Source organism: Vigna unguiculata, chromosome 10 (assembly GCF_037176805.1).
Source record: "Vigna unguiculata cultivar grain cowpea cultivar isolate G323 ecotype 2 chromosome 10, ASM3717680v1, whole genome shotgun sequence".
In the NCBI taxonomy this organism is placed as follows: Eukaryota; Viridiplantae; Streptophyta; class Magnoliopsida; order Fabales; family Fabaceae; genus Vigna; species Vigna unguiculata.
The window spans coordinates 557,792-583,032 of NC_140801.1; the positions used below are offsets into that span (position 1 = coordinate 557,792).

At 32.9% G+C, this 25,241-nt stretch overlaps 1 protein-coding gene and 1 pseudogene across 2 annotated transcripts; one reads left to right on the forward strand and one right to left on the reverse strand.

Moving 5' to 3' along the window:
• Positions 1 to 1,703: 1,703 nt before the first annotated feature.
• Positions 1,704 to 3,440, reverse strand: LOC114167420 (hydroquinone glucosyltransferase pseudogene; annotated as a pseudogene).
• A 5,169-nt stretch (positions 3,441 to 8,609) lies between these two features.
• On the forward strand, positions 8,610 to 24,326 carry LOC114166729 (Vacuolar sorting protein 39). 2 transcript variants are annotated; one of them, XR_003600015.2, is made up of 14 exons: positions 8,610 to 10,011; positions 12,782 to 13,057; positions 14,456 to 14,652; positions 14,897 to 15,038; positions 15,605 to 15,877; positions 15,962 to 16,034; positions 16,283 to 16,331; positions 17,985 to 18,270; positions 20,097 to 20,152; positions 21,287 to 21,355; positions 21,456 to 21,567; positions 22,877 to 22,966; positions 23,473 to 23,602; positions 23,904 to 24,326. XR_003600015.2 is itself a non-coding variant. In XM_028051515.2 (14 exons), exons 1-14 carry the CDS (start codon positions 8,890 to 8,892, stop codon positions 23,994 to 23,996), a joined length of 3,009 nt encoding a protein of 1,002 aa, XP_027907316.1. In that variant the 5' UTR covers positions 8,613 to 8,889; the 3' UTR covers positions 23,997 to 24,326. The 2 variants fall into 2 exon arrangements, 1 of the variants encoding a protein (XP_027907316.1); XM_028051515.2 differs by having other exon boundaries at positions 8,613 to 10,011; positions 23,432 to 23,602.
• The last annotated feature ends 915 nt before the right edge of the window (positions 24,327 to 25,241 follow it).

Below are 25,241 nucleotides of genomic sequence, written 5' to 3' on the forward strand. Positions count from 1 at the left end.
AACTAATGTGACACTTTTTGTTTTTTCTGAAATTATGAGCCATAAAATTCAGAACCAAGGGTAAGAAATTAACATAATTTTTCAAAAAAATAAAAATAAATAAATAAAAGAAGTGTAAATTGATGCTTTAGTTATCTTCATATCCTTTTCCATTAATAAGTAATTTTTCGAACTTTGCAACTCAACCTCTAACATTAAAAACGTTGTTGACAGAGTACAGTTCTTTAGCATCAATTCATGTGGTCCTCTTTTTTCCTAGTCATGTGAAGCATTTAATTGTATTTGATAGTAGAAGCAATTAATTAATGTATTACCTTTTTTTATTACTATTATATTGATACAAAATTCGATATCCACACAAATTCATTCCTCAATATGGTTTAAGGTTCTAATCTTAAATCATTTATTATACTTTTATGTTTAATATAATTCATTTAATGTTGAACTTCAGTTTGAACAAAACGATGCAATGTTATGATTACTATTTAAAGTTTGCTAGATGAACCGGAAAGAAATTTATTGATATTAATAGAAATAAAATAATTTTAACATTGTTTAATTCTAATTCTAATTTTCATATTTTAAAAGATTTGGTCACGTTTGAATTTTATGATAAATTTAGATATTTTTAATTGAGTTTTTATTAAATTGTTTTTACTTGTTAAGTATTAAAGTTTTTATATTTTTTCAATTGAGTTATTATCGTTTAATTTGTTCATATGAAATTTTATGATTAGTACATTAATTTTTATTATTTTCATCAAAATATCAAAATATATTGGATAACAAAAATATTTCATCAATAAGAATGAGAAAACAATTTCTTAGCCTGATAATGCAAAAACTATTGAAAAAATATGAGGACTTTGTTAAAAAGCCACTTTGATCCTTTAATTTTTTTTATTATGCATAAAATTGAACAAAGTTTAAAACGTATTTCAAATTTAGAGATTAAAATTGCCTAAAAAATAGAAGAGATTAAAATGAATTAAAATATAAGAGACCAAAATTGTGGAAAAAATAATTAGAGACCAAAATTTACGGATTTTTTAAAACATATAAAGACAAAAATTACAATTAATTGTATTATTACATATAACAAGTTAAAGCTTCTTTATTTTCGTATTTTAAAATCGAATCAAACTTTTATATATATAGTAGGTGTATTAAGTATTAATACAATGTATTACACTTGTTTGTTTATTAGAGTTCAAATTTTTTATTAACTTTTTTGTACAGTCTTTTTTTAAATATTAAAAATACAATGTATTCATATTTTAAATATTATTTTAATATATTTTAAAACGTCAAAATTAATAGTAATTATTGTATTATGAAGATACAATAAAAAAATAGCAAAAAAAATAATTTAAAACAGATAATCTAAATTCGTTTATTACTCTGTTAAATAAACATATAACTACGAAAAAAAAATTATAAACACAGAAATTCATACAATGATTATGAAGAACAACTTATGATGACAAAAACTAGATAGTAAACAATGAGATGAAATGGATAGAATAACTTTATGATAGTACTGTGTTTTATTTTGATTTCATCGATCTCTCCAAAAGATAGTAAACAATGAGATGAAATGAATAGAATAACTTTATGATAGTACTGTGTTTTATTTTGATTTCATCGATCTCTCCAAAAGGTAGTACTCAATCAATGGATAAACTCAAAACCTAATCAAAACCTAATCAAACAAAGCCTCAATCATTAACATGATCAATCAACAATAAAACAAAGAAACTGAGAATCTGGTGGAACTACTTTCTCAGGTGATGATTTCTTCCACGTTTATATATTCTTCTACAAAGATTTTCCCAAACGTTTCCACTTATTTACCAACTTTTCTATTGTCCTTGTTGAGGACCCATCTTCCATCATTGCACAGTTTGCAAGCTTCTTCAGTTCCTTCACTTTCCTGCGGATTTCTTCACCCTCCAAACCCTCCTCCATCACACCCTTTATCAGTTCAACAATCTCCTCCTTCACCACCACACCATTGCTCTTCCCTCTAGGGTTCTTCATCTTTGCCCTCAGAGCAACTTTCAATCCTTCACTCACCAAAGCTGCATTGCTTCTTTGTTCAGCAAACAAAGGCCATGCTATCATCGGCACTCCATGCACCACACTCTCCAAAACCGAGTTCCAACCACAGTGACTCAGAAATGCACCAATTGACCTGTGTCCAAGCACTTCCACTTGTGGGGCCCACCCACACATCACCAAACCCTGCTCCTTCGTCCTCTCTAGAAACCCTTTTGGCAAAAATTGCAGAGGATCATCATCATCATCCACCAAACCCCCATCACTGAAATAAGTAGCACTTGCCCTATCATTTGGTGCTCTCAGATTCACCCACAGAAACTTGTGCTTGCTCAACTCTAACCCTAATGCAAGTTCGTTTATCTGCTCCTGGGAAAGTGTGCCACCACTCCCAAAAGACACATAAAGAACTGAATCAGGTTGTTGTTTATCCAACCACAATAAACACTCACACCTACTTCTTGAACCACTCTGTGTGATGGGCCCAACTAAATACACAGGAGGGTAATCACCACCATTACCATTACCAGCACCATTACCATGTTCATTACCATTACCATGTTCATGTTCAGATATTGCTTTTGTTGTTTCTTCTTCCAATTCCATGAAGCTGTTCACCAATATACCATCATGAGCATCGAGGTATCTCTGGCATCGTTGGAGGAAAAGCTTGTATGCCAAACTTCCTCTATCTTGCATGCTGTCTGGAAGATCTCTGCCAGAGATAGAGATGCAACCGGGGAGGGGAATCAGACCAGGATGATCCTTGTACTCACACGAAACCTCGTGGTCGAGGTTTCGGGAATGGAAGCAAATGGACAGGACCATGGTGGAGCAAGGGAAGTATATGTAGGACAAGATGTTGAGTTCCTTGCCAAGCTCCAGAGCCTCGGGGGCCATGGCATCAGCAATGAGAGCAGTGATGGCAGTGGTTCTGGAGAGTGAAACTAGGGTTTCTCTGACGGAGGACATGGCTCGAGAGGCTGAGAGCTGAGTCTGGATTTCGACGGAGGCGCCATTGTTGTTCAGGTCTTGGAAGTTGACTGAGGGGAGGAAGATGCAGTGAATGTTGCGAGGGAGGGAATCGAAGAAGAAGGAGTGTTTGGAAGAGGAAGAAGAGAGTGTGGGAATGATGCATGTAACGTGGAAGGTGTCGGTGTGGAGATGGAGGAGGCGTTTTGCGAACTCGAGGATCGAGACTTGGTGGCTGAAAGCAGGGACGGAAACTAGGGCTATGTGGGTGGTTGTTGTTGTTGGTGGCGGTGATGACTCCATGGGAAGAGGTTTTTTGGACAAGGTGAGGAACACAGACAGAAGAAGATGACAATGGAGGCAACAGAAAATAACCTATGAGTTTGTAGAAGGTTGTTTGTTTGGTTTTTGTTTCGAAAGGTGGGTGGTTGCTTTTATAATTCATTATTATGGTTTAGGAGAAACTATTGCTTGTGTTAAACACGTGTGGATACTGTATCTGACATCTCATAAAGCAGAGGTATATGTGGACGATGCAGTCCCTTGTCTTAAAGCAATGTCAAATGTCAAAATTTATATCTTTCACATCTAAAATTTTGAATTTTCCTATTTTCATATAAGCACCTTTATCACTGGTATAAATGATATTTTGACAAATTTATCTTGTAATATAAGATATCATATTTTATAATATAGAAAAATAAATAAATAAAAAAATGAATAACTACTTAAAAAATCTTATTATATTGTAAGAGAAAATTATCAAAACTTAATTCTCAAAAATTGAAAATTTTAATATGTAATAAATTTAAAGTTGGAGACAGGATGTTTTAAACATGTTAACGTGAATATAGTGAAAATATTACATAAACTCCATTCAACAAATACTAAAATTTAAATAAGTCAAAAATAAATATAAAAACACTACTAATATCTTTTATATTTTATAAAAATTTTCTTACAAATTTATTATAAAATTTTATAAAAAAAAACACTTTTTTACTATTTTCTTTTAATTTTACTTAACAGGTAATTTCTTTATAAATAATTATTTTTTATAGAATTATAAAATTTACAAGTATTTTTTATAAAATTTCATGAAAAAAATATTTTGTGTAAAATATTTTACGAAAAATTTTGTACAAAAATCATACAAAGTATTATTTATAACTAAATCTATAAGTATATTCTAAATAAATAATAATAATAAATTGACACAAAATATGTGTTTTTTAGTAAAGAAAATGAATACGAGAAACTAAAAAAAATAATAATTAAATTTAATTTTAAGAATCTCATGCTTTGGGGATGTACAAATAGTGGTATGTCGACAATTCAACACTATCACATTTTTTATACTCTAACAAATCTAAATATTATTATTTTATTTTAAAATTTTACTTATGTACTTCTTGTATTAAAAACTATTTCATGGTCATATTATATTTTCTATACAAAATATTGGTTTTCTATATTTGAAAGGTCATATTAAAAGATTCATTTGTTCTCTATACCTAACCAAACATATACCTTTTACTTGTACATAATAAAAATCATTTTAGTCTATATTCATTTTTTTAATTAAATTTTAGTTCATAGGACTTCATATATGATATAAATTAAAAGCTATACGATTAGATATTAAATTGATAGGAAAGTTTATATAATTATAGGAACTGGTTAAACTTTTTTTCTAAACTTAAAATGTAAATTTTGAACGTGACCATTAAATTGTGATGCAGTTAATATTCTGACTCCTATAACCGACAACCGCGTATTGAATTAATATGGTTTCAAAAATTGAGTGTCTTCACTTACCAAATAAAGACTTAAAGACATGAAAAGTAAATAGAGAGAATGGAGAGAAAGAAGAACAAGCTCTTGATGTACATATAAAAAAAGAAAATAGCAAAAGGGAAAACTAATTAAAATTTAATACGTGCTAGACATGTGCCGGTATATAAATGTCAATAATACATGTCTAAGTGGGACATCAAACAAAATTTAATGTCATTGTTGGAAATGAGAAGCTAACATAACATATAGATGAACACAAATATATAAAAATATTTATACAGTCATTCAGAAAGTATTCATGTAAAGTCATGGTCACGTTGCAGGATAACATACATATGTATGCATGAACATAGGAACAATTGATACTAAATTCGATTATCTGGATACATGTCTAAGTGTGCCGGTATATAAATGTCAATAATACATGTCTAAGTGGGACATCAAACAAAATTTAATGTCATTGTTGGAAATGAGAGGCTAACATAACATATAGATGAACACAAATATATAAAAATATTTATACAGTCATTCAGAAAGTATTTATGTAAAGTCATGGTCACGTTGCAGGATAACATACATATGTATGCATGAACATAGGAACAATTGATACTAAATTCGATTATCTGGATACATGTATTTGACATTAAACTCATTGGTGGTGTGCACTTGTGGTGGTTTCCAAACTCTGTAAGTTTGGCCTCAAGGGATTATTACTCAACCACTCACAAGGAAAGTACATTTCATGCCTAAGACATGATCAAGTCCAGTACTATGACCCCCTTCTTCTCTTCACGACATAACTTACTCTACTCTACTTGAGTGTGAGTAGTTATTAGAGAAAGGATACCCCCATATTGAATCATTATGTCAATGCATACACTAAATGATACCACATAGAATTTCTCCTTAAAATTCTAGCAACCACATCACATTTCACATTCACAGGTATATATTCATATCAGGCACCGACAATATTCTAACCAATAATCCACATTTGCTAAAGTACACAAAATTTCACATAAAAAGGGTTGCTAGACTTGGATCCCTTGGCTCAGCGAGACTTAAATGAAAAGTGTACAAAAGTTCACTCGACCAGTGACTGGATGGCTCGCCGAACAAGTGAATCATTAGAGCTCCCTGAGGTAAATTCCTCATTAACGTGCTCAATGAGCTTAAGCTCGACCAGCAACTACAAAGTTCACCAACTCACAAACTTTGGATTTGCTGAGCAAGTAGGTACTCGACCAACGACCTCCAAGTCAGTAAGTTCCTAATTTTGGTTTCGCATAGCGAGTGAATTCTCGTTCAGTGACTTCCAAGTCATTTAGCCTCTGACTTTGGATTCGCTCAGCGAGCCCACTCTGGACCAACGAGTCTACATAATTATGAAAAATGAGATTTTGCATACTAAGGTCTTTTGAGCCTATTCTAAGCAGCTCTTTAGTGATTTCAAATGCTCAATTACCGAATTTCAAGTTCATAACAAGCATAAGTACAAAGGAGTCTAAAAACATATCAACTTAACAATTGCTTTCTAACAATCAACATCAAAATCAATACCCAATTTCACTCATTAAGAATTACATGCAACAACTCAATATTCATAAGCAATCTTAGGAAATCATACCAATTCCACATTTGCAAAAAACAAACATAGTATAATTAGATTCCTTTACCTAAAAATGACTCAAACGACCGAAGGAGTATCGAATCTCTCTTCCGGCTATTAGAACGCACAACTCAGTCTATGAACAACACAAACATGATCATAACACATCATTAGAACCTTTGATTAGTAAAAACTCAGAAAAAGACTTAAAAGCCACATCCAAGATACAATTGCTCACATGCATTCACTAGGAAGAATGAAAAGAGAAGAAAACCAACTTACTCAAATGAGGAAACTGGTCGGACATATGTGAAGAGCTCGCCACAGAAATCACTCCAGCGTCCTTCGATCTTCAAAGAGATGAACACACGATGAAAAACTTTAGAGAGAAGGAAGAAAGTTCTTAGAAAATGTTTTTAGAGAGTATTCTTTAAATAATTAGATCCTTTCATAAAATTTTTATTTATAAGTAAGCTTTTTATTATTAAAATAATAGTAACTCATTATTTTTAAAACACTGACACTCTTAAAACATAATTTTGTAGATTTCCACATTCTCTCTAACAACAAAAATTTTCTTCACTTACAAAATAAAGAATTAAACTCCAGACATAAAAGAAGAAAAATTATAATTTGACAGCTATTATTTTCTTTTATTTCCATTTTACAAGCAGATGAATAATAAAATATTATATTTAATTAATAAAAATAAATATAAACAAAATTTAAAAATAAAATAATTACTTTTAGGATTATTATTAAACAGGAGTATGAATTTATTTTAATTTTTAAGGTTATTTACAATATAAGGTCTTGTAATTTTTCTTTTTAATAATATTTCATTCATACTTTCTATTTTTTGAAATTTATAAATGATTTATCATTTTCATGATTTATAGTCTTGTTTAATATTTATACTCTTCAATTTCATGTAACTTCAACAGGAGCATAAAATTCCATTATAAAGCTTATAACCTTGGTTATGATTTCTTCATTAAAAAAATCACTTAAATTTAATACGAAATTTGCTCCTAATTACATATAAATAAATTTATCAAACATATGAATACAATGTTCAATAGAAAGTAAACAATATTTTGGATATTTTAACTTAAATCTAAACACACCATAGAAAATGTTGTGACTACAATTTCAACATTTCAATGGTACAAATGTAAATCATGTGGTCCTTCACGTCTCTCCTTTGTCAACTTATATATACTTATGATTCCACAATTTTATTTGTTGTGAGGTATTTTTTGCAACTGTAAATTAACTTTACATTTTTTAATTATTTATTAAAAAATAATAAATATATTGTTTAAATAAAATTTAGTTCAAAAGATGTAAATATATTATTTTATTGCAAATTTTGTTTGCCAACTTTTTCTTTTTGGCTTATTGTACTATTCAAGTTAAAAAATTAAACTAATGTTGCGAATCTATCAACTATTAATTGATAAGCAATTAAATTAACACGACCAATAAAATGTGGGAAAAAATTAAACATAAGCCATCTATAATCTCAATAGACAACTTATTTCTTTTTCTTTCACTATTTATTGATGATAGACACTTAATTGCTTTTCAATTCAAGGATTAATCAAACTTTTTTAATTTCTTAACTTAAAAATGATATGATGAATGAAGCTTTAAATAAAAATCATTAAAAAGGTTCTTCAGTCTGAAATATTAATATTGTATTAAAAATATACAATATTATTAATTTTGAATTGAATAATTCTGGTTGGCAAAATTAGGTGAAATGGTTTATAGTTTAATTCTTTTGAAAAATCAAAACAAAACTGATGGAAAAGATGAATTTTATTTTAAATTATAAGAAAATTCGATAAATAAATTTATGAGTTTGTTTTAGTCCACTGAATATTTAATTAAATTTTTTGATCTATCATAATCTTCTAAATAACAAATCAATTTAGATCACATTTCAACAAAATCTTTTCCAAAGAATATTCAGTTCATTTAAAAAAAAAACATTTTTATATAATTTATAATAAATTACGAGAGACTTATATTAATTTAGCGTGTGCAATTGAGAAAATAAAACTTAAATAAAATATAAATTATATAATAAATTCATATCACAGTAAAATAATACTATTTTAAACCTGAATTACAAAATTACAAGTGTGTATATTAGTTAATTTTGTTTTCAGCTCCTTCTAGACTTATAACTCCGGCCACCGAGAGCGGTTGCACCACCGACAAAGACAGCTCGTGGGATAACGGAACCTCCCCAACCACCGCCGCCGCTGCCGGAATATTTCGACGGTAATCGGCGCGCTAGGTGGAGAATTTTCGACGCCGGATTCGAAAACAGTGTTTTGATATTCATATTTAGTTATGTGAATATTTATTTATTTAAAATTTGGGTGATTGTCACTTTTAGTTACTTCCTCTGTGAAGTGAACACGAAACTCTCACATTAGAGAATGGCGAAGGTTGAAAGCAGCATGGCTCGGGTAGTTCTGGAGCCACACGCGCAGTTCGACCTCACCGCCCACTCACGCGCCAGTTCCATTCGATCACTCGCACTCGCCACACTGCCGGATGCGAGACGGCACCGTTCTACTGTCCTCTACGTCGGCACTAACTCCGGAACCCTCTTCTCCCTCTCCGTGGACATCGACGACGGTGACGGTGCCCCGAACGATGCCGTTCTGCGGAAGCTCTCGTTTCTGCGGAGTGTTTCGGTGAGCGACGCCGCAGTCGAGTGCATATCGGTGATCGAGGAGTTCGGGAAGGTTCTGTTGCTCTCCAATGGGGCTTTGTTCTTGGTGGACTCGGAGCTCTCGAATCGTGCTTCGAAATTGAGTTTCTCGAAGGGAGTGTCGTTGGTCACGAGGAGGAGGTTCAGGAACGGCGAATCCGAGGGTTTGGGTTTGGGTTTGGGTTCGGGTTCAGGACTAGGTTCGGGGTTAGGGTTGTTTCAGAAATTGAGAATGAACTCAGTGAAGGAGGGTGAAATGCAGAGTGAGGGTGGTTGTGTTTTTGCGCTTGTGGTTGGGAAGAGGTTGATTCTTGCGGAGCTTGTCTTGGGGAATAGGAATGGGAAAAATGAGAGGGATGATGGTGGTGGTGGCTCTCTTGTGGTTTTGAAGGAGATTCAGTGTGTGGATGGGGTTGTTAGTGCCATGGTGTGGCTTAATGATTCTATTGTTGTTGGTACTGTAAATGGGTATAGTTTGATTTCCTGTGTAACTGGGCAGAGCAGTGTGATCTTCTCGCTGCCGGATGTGTCGCGGCCGCCAAGGTTGAAGCTTTTGCACAAGGAGTGGAGGGTGCTGTTGTTGGTGGACAATGTGGGGGTTATTGTTGATGCACATGGGCAGCCGGTGGGAGGGAGTCTGGTGTTCCGCCATGGGTTGGATTCAGTTGGAGAGATTGGTTCTTATGTGGTTGTGGTGAGTGATGGGAAGATTGAGTTGTATCATAAGAGGTATGGTGGGTGTGTTCAGGTTTTGCCGTTTGGTGGGGAAGGAGTTGGGCGATGCGTTGTTGCTAGTGAGGAAGATAGGGATGGGAGGCTTGTTGTTGTTGCCACTGCTACCAAGGTATGTTGTAGTTTGAATCTAGTGTCATTGAGATCATAATTTAGTTGATTGATGATGTACTTGTGATATTATCTTGGACGGTCGGTTTATTTTTTTGATTTTTTGGTGTATCTGGAATAATGGATTGTTGGGGTAATCTGAATATGGAGTAGTTCATAATAACGATTGCAATTTTACGGGCCTCCTTTTGTCTCATAGTTTGCTGTATTGGTTTTTCACAACTTAAAGACTTGGATACTTCATAGATACATATAGGTGAATTATATGAGAATATTTGTGTTGGATGCATGAACCAAATGCACGAATAGGTGCTTAATAGCTTGTAATTGATTTTAGTCCTACGTTATATTAATGAATTTAGTCTCATTAAGCTTCACACTTCATTTCTTAACATATAAAAAGGTCAACATATAAAATACATAATTTGTATATAGTGTAAAATTAATGTCACCCAGCACTAAAGGTTTTGAAGTTCTGAACAGAGAACATAGTCTGCGAGGGGAAACTTAGGTTTGGGAGTTGGGAGAGGAGTTGAAATTGGTTGTAAGTGTCTTCCATGAACAGATAGTCGGGAGACAACAAATTATGTGAAAAAGGCATCCACCAAGGAAATGTAATAAGAAAAATCATTAGAAGAGGGAACAGGGAAGGTCCTCAGAAGTCACTATTTGAAAAGGTGATTCTGAACAAAAAGGCATAGAACTTTCACTATAAAATGGGATATCCTAATCTAAGGTGCCAAGTATGTAGTACATTGAGATTAAGATCTCCTGATCTAAGATGCCAAGTGTAGCTTGTAGAACAATTATTGGAAATAGTGGTATTAATACAAGTATTACTAGAACAAACAACAATACTCAGAGGCATAAACTGAAGACTTGAAGACTGAAAGAGGCCATTGGGTCCAACATGTCCATGAAGAAGAACTTCCTAGGATTTTTGAAATTTGACAAAGCAATGGTTGATAAAAAAGAACAAAATAGACATTGTTATCTTAAAGAAACTTTCTCACACTAATTAAATTCTCGTTAATAAAAGGAACCTATAAAAGTTATCGAGAGATAAGTGGGTTTTCAGATTAAAGAGTGAAGAGAAGGTAGTGGAACCAGAAGAGTGTATGTGAAGGCCTTGCCCATTGCCTACAAAAGTCTGATTAGATCCTTCAAATGGAGCATTCTGTTGGATGTTTTAAGCAAACTTTGTTACATGATAGGAAGCACCTGAATCTGGAAATCAGGTCTGAGATGTAGATGGTTCAGTATTTGTAACCCTAGCCTGTGGTTGAGTGGGATGAATATATTGATATGGAATGTTAGATGTTTGAGGCCAATGTTAAGTTGAAAAATAACCAGGAGCAGCTGCTGGGGAATTCGCCCAAGCCACAATAGATGTATGGGTCACAGATGATGATTGGTATTGTAAATTAAACTTGTGATAACATAAAAGGGCAGTATGACCGTATTTCAAGCAAACCTGGCACTATATAGAACTACAACCTCCTCAGCCTCTTCCTCAACGACAAAAGCAACCTCCTCGTCCTCGTCTAGAACCACCAAAACCTGTATGTTAAAACTGAGTATTCTGATCAATGTTCCTATGTTGATTTTTTTGATCATGAATGTGAGGAATGAGCCAATGGATGTTAAGCAATATTAAGAGAAAGAGTAGAATATGATCCTTTCATATACTTCTGTAATCGCAATTCTTTTGCAAGAAAACCTTCAACTTCTTCAATAGTAACAGTATCAATTTTGCTTTCAAGAAGTACAATAATAAAATCATATTTTAGTTGGAAGTCCTTCAAAAATGGAATCCATACGTTCTTTTGAAGAAGCAGGATCTCCAACTGAACAAAGAGAGTCAATAAGAGACGTAAGATGAAGAAGAAATTCTCAGTAACGGTAATTATCCAAAAATGAGTTTTTGAACTTCGAACACAATTGACATGCTTTTGTCCTAGTTTAATGATGAAAATATGCGTGTATCTTGTCCTGGATTACATACGACTGAGTACACCCATGCACACGCTACAAGACAGTGCTGGAAAGATACGACTGAAGCCATACAAGAAGCATTTGATCTTGTTCTCAAGAAAGATACTTTGTATTAATTCTATTAAGAATAAGAAATCTGGATGAAATGACGCAAACAATGTGCCTTACCTATTCAACCTGTATAATTTTTTTTTATCAATTTGTTCGGTAATTTGATGCAAAAAAATGCTACCGGAGCATGTACCAAAATAGATGACTGCAAATCTCCTAGTGGAGGAGGGGTTGGAGGAGGATACGAGGAGTTAGGATTGATGGAAGCCATGAATGAGGATCACATATTGAATTAACAAGAAGAGTGATTATTACTTGGAGTGAAAGACACAAAATTGAGTAAACCTTTGTTGCAAAATACATGTTTATAAGGACAAAGAAACACTACTTAATTGACAGCTGTTTAGTTGTAATGCACTAAAATTGACAACTGTTCAATTGTAACTGACTACAGCTAACAACTATTCAGTTGTAACCAACTGTTATTCAGTTGTAAACGCCAGGAAAAATAGAGACCTTGTGATGCAAAGTGATTGTTTGGTTTCTTGTTATTCTATTGCTTGTAGTTTTGTTGATGTCATTTACACTTTTAACTGTTGATCATGCCTCAATTAATTATTAGATCCTATGTTGGGTTAATTTATTCTGTTGTAAAATTAAAAATAATTTGGACTGTCGGAGTCCTAGCTCAATGAAGTATTTAATTCTTTTACATATCTTTCTAGGTAGTGTGTTATCAGAAATTACCTTCTGTAGAACAAATAAAAGACCTTCTGAGGAAGAAGAACTATAAGGGAGCCATATCCTTGGTGGAGGAGCTTGAGTCAGAAGGGGAAATGTCAAAAGATTTGCTGTCGTTTGTTCATGCTCAAGTGGGATTCCTCTTGCTTTTTGACTTACATTTTAAAGAAGCAGTGGACCACTTCTTGCTTTCTGACACGATGCAACCTTCTGAAGTATTCCCATTTATAATGCGTGATCCAAATCGATGGTCCTTACTGGTACATTGTGTTTGTCTCTATTTATATTACTGCCTTAAGCTTTGTTTCAAAATTGTACTTTTTTTGTTCACAACCTTTTGTTTTTTGTTTCGAGACAAGATAGTGTTTTTGACGGTTAGTTTTAACTATTGTTTGTTTGGATTATCAGTTTTAACTGTTGTTGTCGTGAGCCTTACTTTTAACTTTTGGATCCTTATTCATATATCAATCTCTATCCCTTCTAATAAAAATTTGGAAGAAAAAAAAAAATCAATATTCAAAACTAGATACATTATAATCAATATTTATTTTCTATTCAAATTTAAATAGAGATATTTTAAGCAAAATATTTTAGAAACTAGACAAATAATTTTAATGTAGATATTTTAAAATTTCAGGTTTCATTTAGTACTTGAAAGTTGAAACACAAATGATTTTTATAAAATTACTTATGAAGTATTGTTTAGTATTTAAATATTTATTTGATGTGTTATTTTTTTCATTTCATTTACTGGTTTAATATTTTTTCGATCATAAAATCTGTTATGATCTGTTAAAGTTTTTCGAACACTAATAATATAATATATAATAATAATACTTTTAATGGTTGGTTATTTATTATAAAATTAAAACAGTTGCCATCTAGCTCTATGCCATCCTGTCTTGGGAAAAGCCCAAGTTCTACGTTGAATATAAATAGTGTCAAGATATTTGGGGCAACCCTCATCTTGTGAACCAGCTTTTAGGGTTGTATTAGGCGTATCTAAATTAAAATTTTAAGATACTGATATAGTGTTTTTGGCAGTGGCTGCTTTGTGCTCTGACTATTATGTTTGTGATATGTAATATTTTTGGCAAAATATCAATGTGCAAGTGCGTATATGAAAGTATTGTTGAATTTGAATAGCAGCAATAGTGGTTCTATAGTGCTATCACATGGCGGATCCATGCTCTGCTATGCTAACTTTCATTTGATATGCTGACTGTTGAAGTGACTATCATGGCTGGTATGGTTCTTGTGCTTGTGGCATGGTTGGAGGTTTTGCAAAAATAGTTGTGCTTTTGAGAGGATAGAACTTCAGAAAAATGATGCAAAATACTGCAACAAGCTACTCAAATAAGTTCTTTTTATCAAATAGGTTTAATATTAAAATAAGCTAGTCAAATGAGCCAGAAGCTAGCTTAAAAAGCTTTGCTTAACACACTCATAATGGTTGAAGTTCATTCACTTTGTGATACCCTGGGCAGTGCGCTTAATGAATTTCAATTAAATATACTATATTAACTACTAATTTTTCTATTAGGTCATGTGGGCTATATTGTGAAATGTGGTACTTGTCCTTAATACATATACATTATTCAAATATTTAAAATTTGTCTGTATGAATGTAGTACAGATGTTCAAACTGGCTTTTGTAGGTTCCTAGGAATAGGTATTGGGGTTTGCATCCTCCACCAGCCCCTCTTGAAGATGTTATAGATGATGGCTTGATGACAATCCAAAGAGCTTCTTTTCTGAGGAAAGCAGGTGTAGAAACAATAGTAGATAATGATCTTTTTCTCAATCCAGTGAATAGAGCTGATTTGTTGAAGTCAGCAATCAAGAACATTAGTAGGTCTGACTTCAATTTTGTTATTATTCACTTATTTGTTTCAGTTTTGGATGTTGATTATATTCATGCAGTCTCCGGTATTTTGCATAGAAGATATGAATATACTTGAAAGTTGAAATATTTGCGTTTCAGTCTCATATCAAAATAGCATCATATATTAATAATTTTGTGGAAGCTTTCTTGTATCTGTTTTTATGGTCTTTGACTTGTTTTTGTAACCATCTATGTTGATCAATATTGTGTTTAGGTATTTGGAGGCCTGTCGAGAAAAAGACCTAACAGAATCAGTGAGGGAGGGAGTTGACACTCTGCTAATGTATCTCTATAGAGCTCTAAATTGTGTTGAAGACATGGAGAGGCTGGCGTCTTCTACAAACTGGTGTGTTGTGGTACGTACAAATTACTGTTATTGTGGCTTCCATATTTTATGTGATTTCTCAATAGATATATGCTAATTAACGCTTTTGTTTTTACATAAGCTCTGAATTCTGGATGTTGTTATTTTTGAATTTACAGGAGAGAAATAGAGAGAGGTGCGATGGAATTGTTTAAGTGAAATTGACTGACTTATAGGATGATGCTTAGGTTATGCAGAACATCTGTATATATAATAGTGATTCCTAATACTCATGAATGGGTGCTACTTCCAAAATACTTATTCTTAAAAATTTTAAGCATTTAAAATATAATATATGAACTGAACATTATTGTAACATGTATTTAATTATTTGATTGAAATGATTTTGATACGTTTTCGTAGTTAGCAATGTAAAAAATATGTAGTAAATAGAATTCGGAGATATTATTTCTAAGTAGATTTGAGGAATTACCTTTTCTTGTTCCTGATATGACTATTTTTGAAGTTCTATGGAAACAAAATAGCATCAATAGCAACCCTTTAATGAAAACTTAGGTTGCTTGAAAAATGACCTTATGAAATGCATTTCTCTTTCAGGAGGAATTGGAGCAGATGTTAGAAGAGTCTGGGCACCTACGGACACTTGCTTTCTTGTGTGCAAGTAAGGGAATGAGCTCAAAAGCTGTGCATATTTGGCGCATCCTTGCAAGAAATTATTCATCTGGCCTGTGGAAAGACCCTGCTTTGGAGAATAGCACGAAGGACAGTGGGGAAAGCCTTATTTCTAGCAGGTCAATTGCTGCAGCTGAAGCATCAAAGATTCTTGAGGAATCATCTGACCAAGAGTTGATTCTACAGCATCTAGGATGGGTACGAGTGTTTAGAAGTTTGTTGTTCCAACTTGATAATCTTATTGAGTGATCATTATTCTTGTTTTGAATATTTTATTTTCAGATTGCAGATATTAGCCAGGTTCTTGCAGTCAAAGTTTTAACTTCAGAGAAACGAGAGATCCATCTTTCTCCTGGTTGGCCTTGATTCCATGAGAATTTTGTGCTCGTTATTTGGATTATTATTATGATTTGATACTTTTTATTGAGAAATGTAAATCTTTACTAGTTTGGACTACTTGCTTTAATGAATATTATCATACAGTGCCTAATATACTCTGCCAAAAGGTTCTCGAATATGATAGTCATTGTTATGTTTTAATTTTTGTTAAGTTTGTTTTATTTCTGAAACAATCAGTGATGTGTTATTTCTTTCACATTACAGACGAAGTTGTTACAACCATTGATCCACAGAAGGTAGAAATTTTACAGAGGTATGCTATTATTGTGTTATCTGTCTGCAGTGCACTCACAAAACTATAATGCCTTAAGAATTTTATGAGAATTCCTATGGTTGTTGATTTGAAGGATTTGATAAAGTTATTAATTCTTCTTTTATTTCATTTTCGTTCCTTTTATGTTTTGCTGACCATATAATAAACATGACCACTGATTAGAGTTAGAAAGTGTTACATTAGTTAGGCTACACCTATATTTCCTGGAATATTATATAGATACACTTCTCATTGTTGCATCATCATTGTGAAATTCGTCCAGCACCTGTTTTGATGCCTTCTGTCTTTTTAGTTTTAAAACATGTTTCTCATTCAAAATCTATTAATATTTAAAATTTATCTACAAAACTGATCCCTTAGAATCCAAAAAATGAACATATTAACAATGTTTTTGTGATTCTCTTCTGTTTTCATGATGGTTGAAAATGTAAATTTCTCCTGGACTACTGATGTGCCATGCTTTTTTGAAAATGTAATTCATGCTCTGATTTATCTGGTATAGCACTGAATCCAAATCTGGTATGCTTCTTTGATCTGGTATAGTAGTGAGTCCTGTTTGATTTAATGCATGCTCGTTGGAAAATGCATACCCTCCTGAAATCCTTTGAATCGCTCCTAAGAAAGGAAAACTGACTCTGTATGCCTCCAAGATTTTAAAACTCTATATAGAGCAGAGCTTCTGTGACCTGCGTTCAGAATTTTAAAATTTTTATATCCACAAAACTCTATTTTTAGAAGGAGATTTTCTTGTCTTTTTTCTCTTCTTTACTCTGTTCCCCATAATTTCAATTTGGAAGCTGTATAGTACCATTATCCATGACATGAATCATCTTATCACTGATGCAGCCAGAGTTCCAAAATTTTCTAAATCTCCATTTCTTTGGCATTTTTAAAAAATTAGAAAAGAAGTCTAGTGATATATGCAATAGTACCAAATGTTTTTAGAATTCTACAAGGAAGGAAAAGGTACAAACTCAAGTATCTTGTATTTACATCAAGTATGACTCTTGTTTGTAAAGTATAGACAATTTAATATAGGCTTTAAGCTTGAAGGAGCCTTCACTTTCCGCAGTAAATTGGAAATAGACTGAGATATTTGTTCATTTTGATACTGAAATAGACTGGGAGATTGGAGTTTCTTAGTGTAAAAGCTGTTAAAATATGCTGCAAGACACTAATGATGGGGAATGTTTGGAGATTCGTCATTCTTGATCTATCGTCTCAAGTGACAAACTAGTAGCAAGAGCATACAACAACCAAACCTCTTCCCACTAGTTGGGGTCACCTACCTGGTTAAACTATGCCATAATGCTCTATTTAGAATCTTGTTCACAGACAAACCATTGATCTATCCTTCTTAATGGATTTTCCAGTAACTTAATTTCTTAACACCTATTTTCTGTCCCATACAGTTTTTCTTCTAGTCATGAGAGACCATGAAAAATGTTATTGTTCTACATGCTTTTACTGAGAAATATTTTTTTGGATTGATCTCGGTGGTGTTGGTTTATCCACTTGGCAAATTTTATTTGACAGGATAACTCTTGGTTGTTCTTGCCACCACAATATAAATTTTTCTTTTATTTATTAAAATTCTGATCCTTTAGTTTATGCACGGTTCCTTGTATTTAGGTATCTCCAGTGGTTGATTGAAGACCAGGACTGTAATGATACACAGTTGCATACGTTGTATGCCCTCTCACTTGCCAAATCAGCAATTGAAGTCTTTGAATCTGAAAATATCTGTGAGAATCTGGATAGTGAAAATATAGAGACGAGAAGTTTGGCTGTGTCGAAGAACTCAATCTTTGACACTCCTGTCAGGGAAAGATTGCAGATATTTTTGCAATCCTCAGATTTGTATGATCCAGAAGAAGTTCTTTATTTGATTGAAGGATCGGAATTGTGGTTAGAGAAGGTAATTTTGAAACTTTTGACTGTTTTCTTGGGTAATGTTTATCTAATGCTGACATACATGATACTAATGGTTCTTTGTAATTGGAGAGAGACAGAGAGAGAAACAAGAGAGAAAACATAATTACAACATATTGAGGATATAATTACAGAATATTCAGTTATCCTATTTTAGGTTAATAATATAAATATAGAAACAAGTGAATTCATTTTAATATCTAGTGTGACTATATTTACGAGATTCTAGCACTCTCTTCAAGCTGGAGCATATAGGTCATGCACCAAGCTTGTTACATATGTAGTTTATTTGAGGATCCTGTAGTGACTTGGGGAATATATCTGCCAGTTGATCCTGAAAATTTACAAAACTAGTAGATATTTCCCTGAACATGACTTTCTTTTGACAAAGTGACAATCAATTTCTATATACTGTCCATTAAGGGAATATTGGATTTGAAGTGATTTGTATGACTGCCTGGTTATCACATGTAAGTGAAAACTGTATAAGCTCCCAAATTTTAGTTCCTTAAGTAACTGTATTGAGCCATATTAGGTCCTGACTTGCTATAGTCATACTCTGGCTATGCACTGACTTTACTACAGTATTCTGCTTCTTGCTTTTTCAAGAGACAAGGTAGCTTCGACAAATATACAAAACCCAAAAGTGGACCTTTTATCAATGGGAGAGCTTGCCCAATCTGCATTAGAATATCCCATAACTTTAGTGTCTTTTGTTTTCCTATAAAAGACCCTTTCCCTGAGCTCATAGATGTATTGAACAGTGTGAATTATTGTGTCCTAATGTTCTTTACATATAGAGCTTAGAAAATAACGAACTACACCTACTGCGAATGAAATACCTGGACAAATACAACAATAAGCAGGAATAGTCATATAGAAGGCATTTTGGTAATGGTGGGAAAAGCATCCCATAATCCAACCTAGTGTTATAAAAAAACGGCCATGACAGTGCCATGGTGGAAAGCGGTGACATTTTTTGTTGACTGCCACAACATAGCGGTGGTGAATCAGTTTTCCATGGTGGCTTATAGCGGCTGCTTTGGGTGTTGCAAAATGGTGGTTTAGATTGGCCATGGCGGAAATAGCAATTCACGCAACTCACAGTCAAAAGAAAAAAGTCTTGAGTCAGTGTGACATGATCCAACCTAACACAACTCACGACAGTTTGTAACCCTAGTTTTCTTTTCTGTTTTAGTTTCTATTTTGGGTTGAACCCAGCCCAGTAATCAGCTCAATATTGTTGAAATGTTGAGTCATAGGACTCGACCCAAATCTAAACCAAAAATTAAAAAACATAGCGTGCCCACACACCCCATGCCACAACTTCTCATACTCAATTCCACTACCGCTCCAAGAAACCCACACTGTCATCATTGATCCACTTTAGTGTTCATTTCTTTTGTCAGTATCGGTGTTGCCGCACCACTACAACACTGCCTTCGATCTGGTGCAGTAGCAGTTCCACTCTCTTTGTGCAAGGTTTTTTGTTTTTTCTACTTCTCCTCCTGCATGTCAGCCTCTCGTTAGGCTCTTGATAAGATATTGAGAGAGAGAACAAGAGAGCATAAGATGAATACTGTATGTTAAACCACAAATAAGCTATTGAATTTATAAGATGAATTCCGTTACCTTATTTCAGGCTATTAATATAAATATAGAATCAATCTAATTAATCCTAATGTCTACGTTACTTCTATATTTACAAGATTCTAACAGTAATAGTAGACTTTTGGGAGAGTGTGGTTATTAGCTCCCTCAGGTTCAAATGGATGATTAACATTCTTTACTTGTTTTTTCTTTACTTGACAGGCTATTCTATATAGAAGACTGGGGCAGGAGACTTTGGTCCTCCAAATTTTGGCTTTGTAAGTGTCGATAAGCTTCAAAATTTTCACTAGCTTTCATTTAAATTCAGTCAAAGCTATGACAGTAAAAGTTAAACCCTTACGTAAATGAGCAAATAACAAGGTCATAATGCTAAAAGTTTGTTGTTCAGCATAAATAAATATATAGAGACAAACTTTTAGCATAAATAAATTAATTTTGGAACAAAAATACAAATTATTGACCAATTTATTGTTTTTGACTACTAATTTTCTTAGAGTTTGAATTTGTTGAAAGAGTCTTATAAATGGGGATGAAAGGAGTAATAGCAAATATAGAAACAACCAACACTTAATAGACCCAAGCAAGACAACTCTAGTAAATAGTGCTGCTTCTGTGTGCAATTTTTAGGATAGAAAATAGTAAACAATGAGAACAGATGAAGAACAGACCCAAAAGCAGAAAGAGAGTAATTTGTTGCAATAGAGGTGTGTGATAAATAGACCAAAAAAGGCAAGATAAACCTGGGATTTTCTCGTGATCAATAGCCCATGGACATTCAAAGAGTAATATTTTAGATTTTTTGAACTTGATTTCATCTTTGGACTGCACTACCTTTTGGAGGAGGGGGAGTTTTGATCTCGCTGTGGTTTTGGAATCTTTATTTTATTATGTACACTAGCAAGAAATGTGATTAAAGTTGACCTTGCAATAATTTGATTCATTGAAAAATTTGTTTTTGATTGGGATGAAAGAGGATGTTTTATCCTTATATTTGACTGTCCTCTTTAAGTGGGACAAGGCTTGGTTGTTGTAGACAAAATAGAAAACATGAATATGGATTACATTTTTAGCAAATATTATCCTTTTATGGTGTCAAAGCTTGCAGTTTCTAATAAATTGTAAAGAAAAAACATTTAAAAGCATTGGGAGATATAAATTTACCGTATTTTGTGATTAATGTCATTGTCTAAAGTTGAGATTTCTGCAATCAGCATGGTTCCATTGGATATGTATTTTAGCAGACAGTTGAATTTCTCATAGTTTTAGGATAGTGAGGTTTAATGTGAATAACGTTAAACACGCCCAGAAAAACCAATTGGCATACAATTTCTTAAATCACTGACTATTAGTTTTTTTCTTTATTATTATTATTATTATATGTTGGCTCCCAGGAAACTTGAAGACAGTGAAGCTGCTGAGCAGTATTGTGCTGAGATAGGAAGGGCTGATGCATTCATGCAGTTTGTCACAATTTACCCTTTTAATATTTGATTTATATATTTATTTATGCTGAGATTGGTTAACACGTTTGTGTTAATGCTCTTTTTTTGTTGTCCTCAGGTTGCTTGAAATGTATTTGGACCCACAAGATGGTAAGGATCCCATGTTTACTGCTGCTGTTCGCCTACTCCATAATCATGGAGAATCATTAGATCCGTTGCAAGTTTTGGAGGTACTAAACTCACTATATTAAGTTCTGAATCAAATCGTTTGCAACATCTATATTCCACTGCAAGAAGTACATATTTTGCACCCTACTCCACAGTAAATGGGTAAAGGATCTGTTAGCATGAAAATATGTCTACCTGTCTGTTAGGAATATCCAAACAGATACCGCCATGATGTGTATTTAATTAGCAAAGAAGGAAAAATATAAAGATGAATGTGAACAATGTTCTCCCCCAAGACAGAAGATATTTGGACTCCAATCAATTCTCAATTCCACAATGTCTGCTTCAGTTCTGATTCTCTCCCCTATAACATAATTCTCTCTCCTTGATTCACTTCCTTCTCCCCAAAATAGCTAATTCTGAATAGACAAGTTTCCTTTTGGGCCTATGGGGATAGAGACCTTGAAAGGCTTCTCTTAATTGGGTTGATTCCTTTCATTGGAAAAGTTCCTTTAGATTATTAATATAAATAAATGATTACCCCATATAAAACCATCAGGTTTTAAACTTGTTCAGCCCTTTGGTAAGGATTGAAGGGTTGTGTCACCTCCTCTCATCTGATGTTATTGTCAATAACCTCTTAGGTGAATGGGGCAGGGGCGACCAAAAAAATGCCAAAAAAACCTTAAGCTCTAGATATCTTGTTGAGAATAGAGAAAATAGGGTTTGAAATTAATTTCTCTTGTGTATAAATCACATATAGGGTAATCTATTTATAATAGAGAGAAGTACAACTAAAAAGAGTAACTGAAAATAAATAGACTAAAGAGAAGATATTGTTTGATATTGTGGTTAACAATATCTTAACAATATCAAACAATATCTAAACAATTTCTAACAGAAGGCATATAGATGGTTGTATTAAAAGTTCCTCCACATGCAAGATCATCTTGGGTTTGATGTTGGGACATCGAACAATGCAATTTACGACTCAGATCATGTTGAAACTCAACACTTGTGTAGAAAAATAGCGGTTGCAACAAATGAATTCTTGAGTGTTTGTCATGGGATCTTTAATACCGATATCAATGGTGTACTATCCCAAACCTCAAACTATTTGGTGATGTCTCATGAATAGTTTTATTATTTTTTATGAAACAGTCATATTATAAATTAGTCAATGGAGCTGCTTGAGCAAGCCACTCCGTAGGCATATTGAAAATGCTAAGTTTTATAATTGTTAGTGAAGGATATATCTCTCTGTAATTAAAGGACTCTTTTTATTGAAATGCAGTTTGTCATTTTTTAACTATACTTAATTCATTTCAGAGTTTTCGATCTTAATTTTAAAGTTTTGGCTTTATAATGCAGAAACTGTCTCCAGATATGCCACTTCAACTTGCTTCTGATACTTTACTAAGAATGTTCAGGGCCAGAGTTCATCATCATCGTCAAGGACAGGTACTTAAATGTTTTTTTTCCCAGATGGATAGATTGTCCTAATCTCAGGTCTTTTTTCTACGTGATAGAGAAAGAAAAATTAAACTCCACTCAGGGTGTAGTCTGTCAAGAATAATCAGTAATCCTAAGTTATGAAACTTCTCTGGAAGTTCGGTTTTTACAGCATTCAGCAAGACTTTGGCAAATGTAACTGTTTTTTAAATACTTATAGAACACTGTATATGACTTAATTTTGTGAGATAGTTTTGGTATAGTCTTTACAGTAGCACCAGTTTATATGGATGTAACCACCAAATTCATAGTAATTTCTGAAATGAAACTAATTTTACCAATAACTCCTACATGCCATCTTCCCGAGATTAATTTTTCTTTTTGCTCTGTACTCTGACATTTCAAGGTTGATTTCTTCTTTCTGTTGTCAATCAAGTATTATGGGCTTGTGATCGTAGTTAGAAATTGTTTCAGATTGTGCATAATTTATCTCGTGCTGTGGACATTGATGCAAGATTATCAAGATTGGAGGAGAGGTCAAGGCATGTTCAAATTGATGATGAGAGTCTCTGTGATTCCTGTGATGCACGCCTTGGTACGAAGCTATTTGCAATGTATCCTGATGACACTGTTGTATGTTACAAGGTTAGTTGTCCCAACCTTCCATGTCTCACCACAATCTTGCTACGCTGTTGCCAAATGTTTGATCTTAGGACACTTGATCTTTATTCCAATGCAACAGAGGAAATGTAGCTGCAAAACTTATTTCTCCATTTCTTTATAGAACTTTCTTGAGCTCATCCATTTCATTCTCGAAGTAATACTCCGTCATTTTGTTAAATAATCTGTTTAGTATAAAAATCCAGCTAGAACTTTTATTTTAAAATTCATTGTTTACTACTTTAAGAATTCAATTCTCTCATTTATGCTTTTTAATCCTTTGTAGTGTTACCGTCGTCAAGGTGAGTCAGTGTCTGTATCAGGTCGCAATTTTAAGGAAGACATCCTATTTAAACCGGGTTGGCTCGTGAGTAGATGATCTTTAAACTATGTCAAAGCTAGATGCAACTAATGCTTGGTTGAATCCCAGAAGCAGCTTCCACTTCTTATACCAATCCAAATTCATTCAAAATTTGGAAAAGAAAATTCGTTGATGATAGGTCGGGTTAGAGTAAAAAGCTTGGAGGATCAGGTTCTAACCTTCTAAACTAAAAGAGTAAAAGTTGATATAGTTATTATCCCATGATGCTACTGTAAATATCTGTTGAGTTCTCCATTGTGTTCTCCATACCTTCGGCAAATTCCTTTGTAAATTTGATGATGTAAAATGTAAATTTTTGCCCATAATAATCACCTCTTTTCCGTTTTAGTTCATAAGTCAATATACTGATATTTGCATCTCTGTTGAGTTGTCTGTAAATATCTCATCTTGCAGTCCTCTTTACATTAAAAAACGTTTCCTTTAAAGTGAAGGAAAACCAGTTTTGAGGATAAAGAAAATAATCACCGTTCATTAGAAAACGGACGATTGTAATTGTAATTGGTTGATTTTAAATTTATTAAGTATGTATTTGATTCTGTTAAAATTTAATCAGTTGATTTTCTAATACACTTGGTTATAAGGTTATTTTATCCTCTAAAGTGTGTCTCTTGTTAAGGCAGGGATGGCAAAAATATTCTAATTTTGCAGATATCTGCAGGTAAGATTAGTAATACGACTTTTATTATTAGAAATTAATTGAGACAATTCTTATGAAAAAAATATTATTCTCCTTAGTCAACAATCATAAAGATAGATTCAGTATTAGAAATTATTTTTTTTCCTTTTCATTTTTATTTTCACTATTTTATTTCAATTCTTAAACTCGCACATTATTTATATATTATTCAAAAATATATATGAAACCATTCTAATTTTAAGATAAAAGATTACGAGACACGTTTGCAAACCCCTTCTTTTTTATAAATGACATTGTTCTATATATCTCAAATAAAAATTGGATTAAACAATTCTATAGAAAAATAATTTACTTCAATATAATTGGTAAAATCCTCTTTCCTTAATGAAAAAGTATAGTATACTTTGACACTCCCCAAAAAAAAAAAACCCACTACAACCATTATATTCATATTTTAATCATACCTTTTTTTTTATTTTTTTTTAATTCATAATACTAATGTGTATATATATTTTAATTAAATTGAGTTAAATGTTAACAATTATTTTTTAAAATTTAATCAATTTATAATTCACAGCTAAAAAATATAATTAAAATGTAATATA

What these genes read in the sequence shown, in the direction of transcription:
- LOC114166729 (XM_028051515.2), top strand. Translation starts at nt 8,890, where the DNA reads ATGGCGAAGGTTGAAAGCAGCATGGCTCGGGTAGTTCTGGAGCCACAC. An exon ending in CGGAATTGTGGTTAGAGAAG is followed by an intron (nt 18,271 to 20,096) that starts GTAATTTTGAAA and finishes TTTACTTGACAG; the next exon opens with GCTATTCTATATAGAAGACT. An exon ending in GTCCTCCAAATTTTGGCTTT is followed by an intron (nt 20,153 to 21,286) that starts GTAAGTGTCGAT and finishes GTTGGCTCCCAG; the next exon opens with GAAACTTGAAGACAGTGAAG.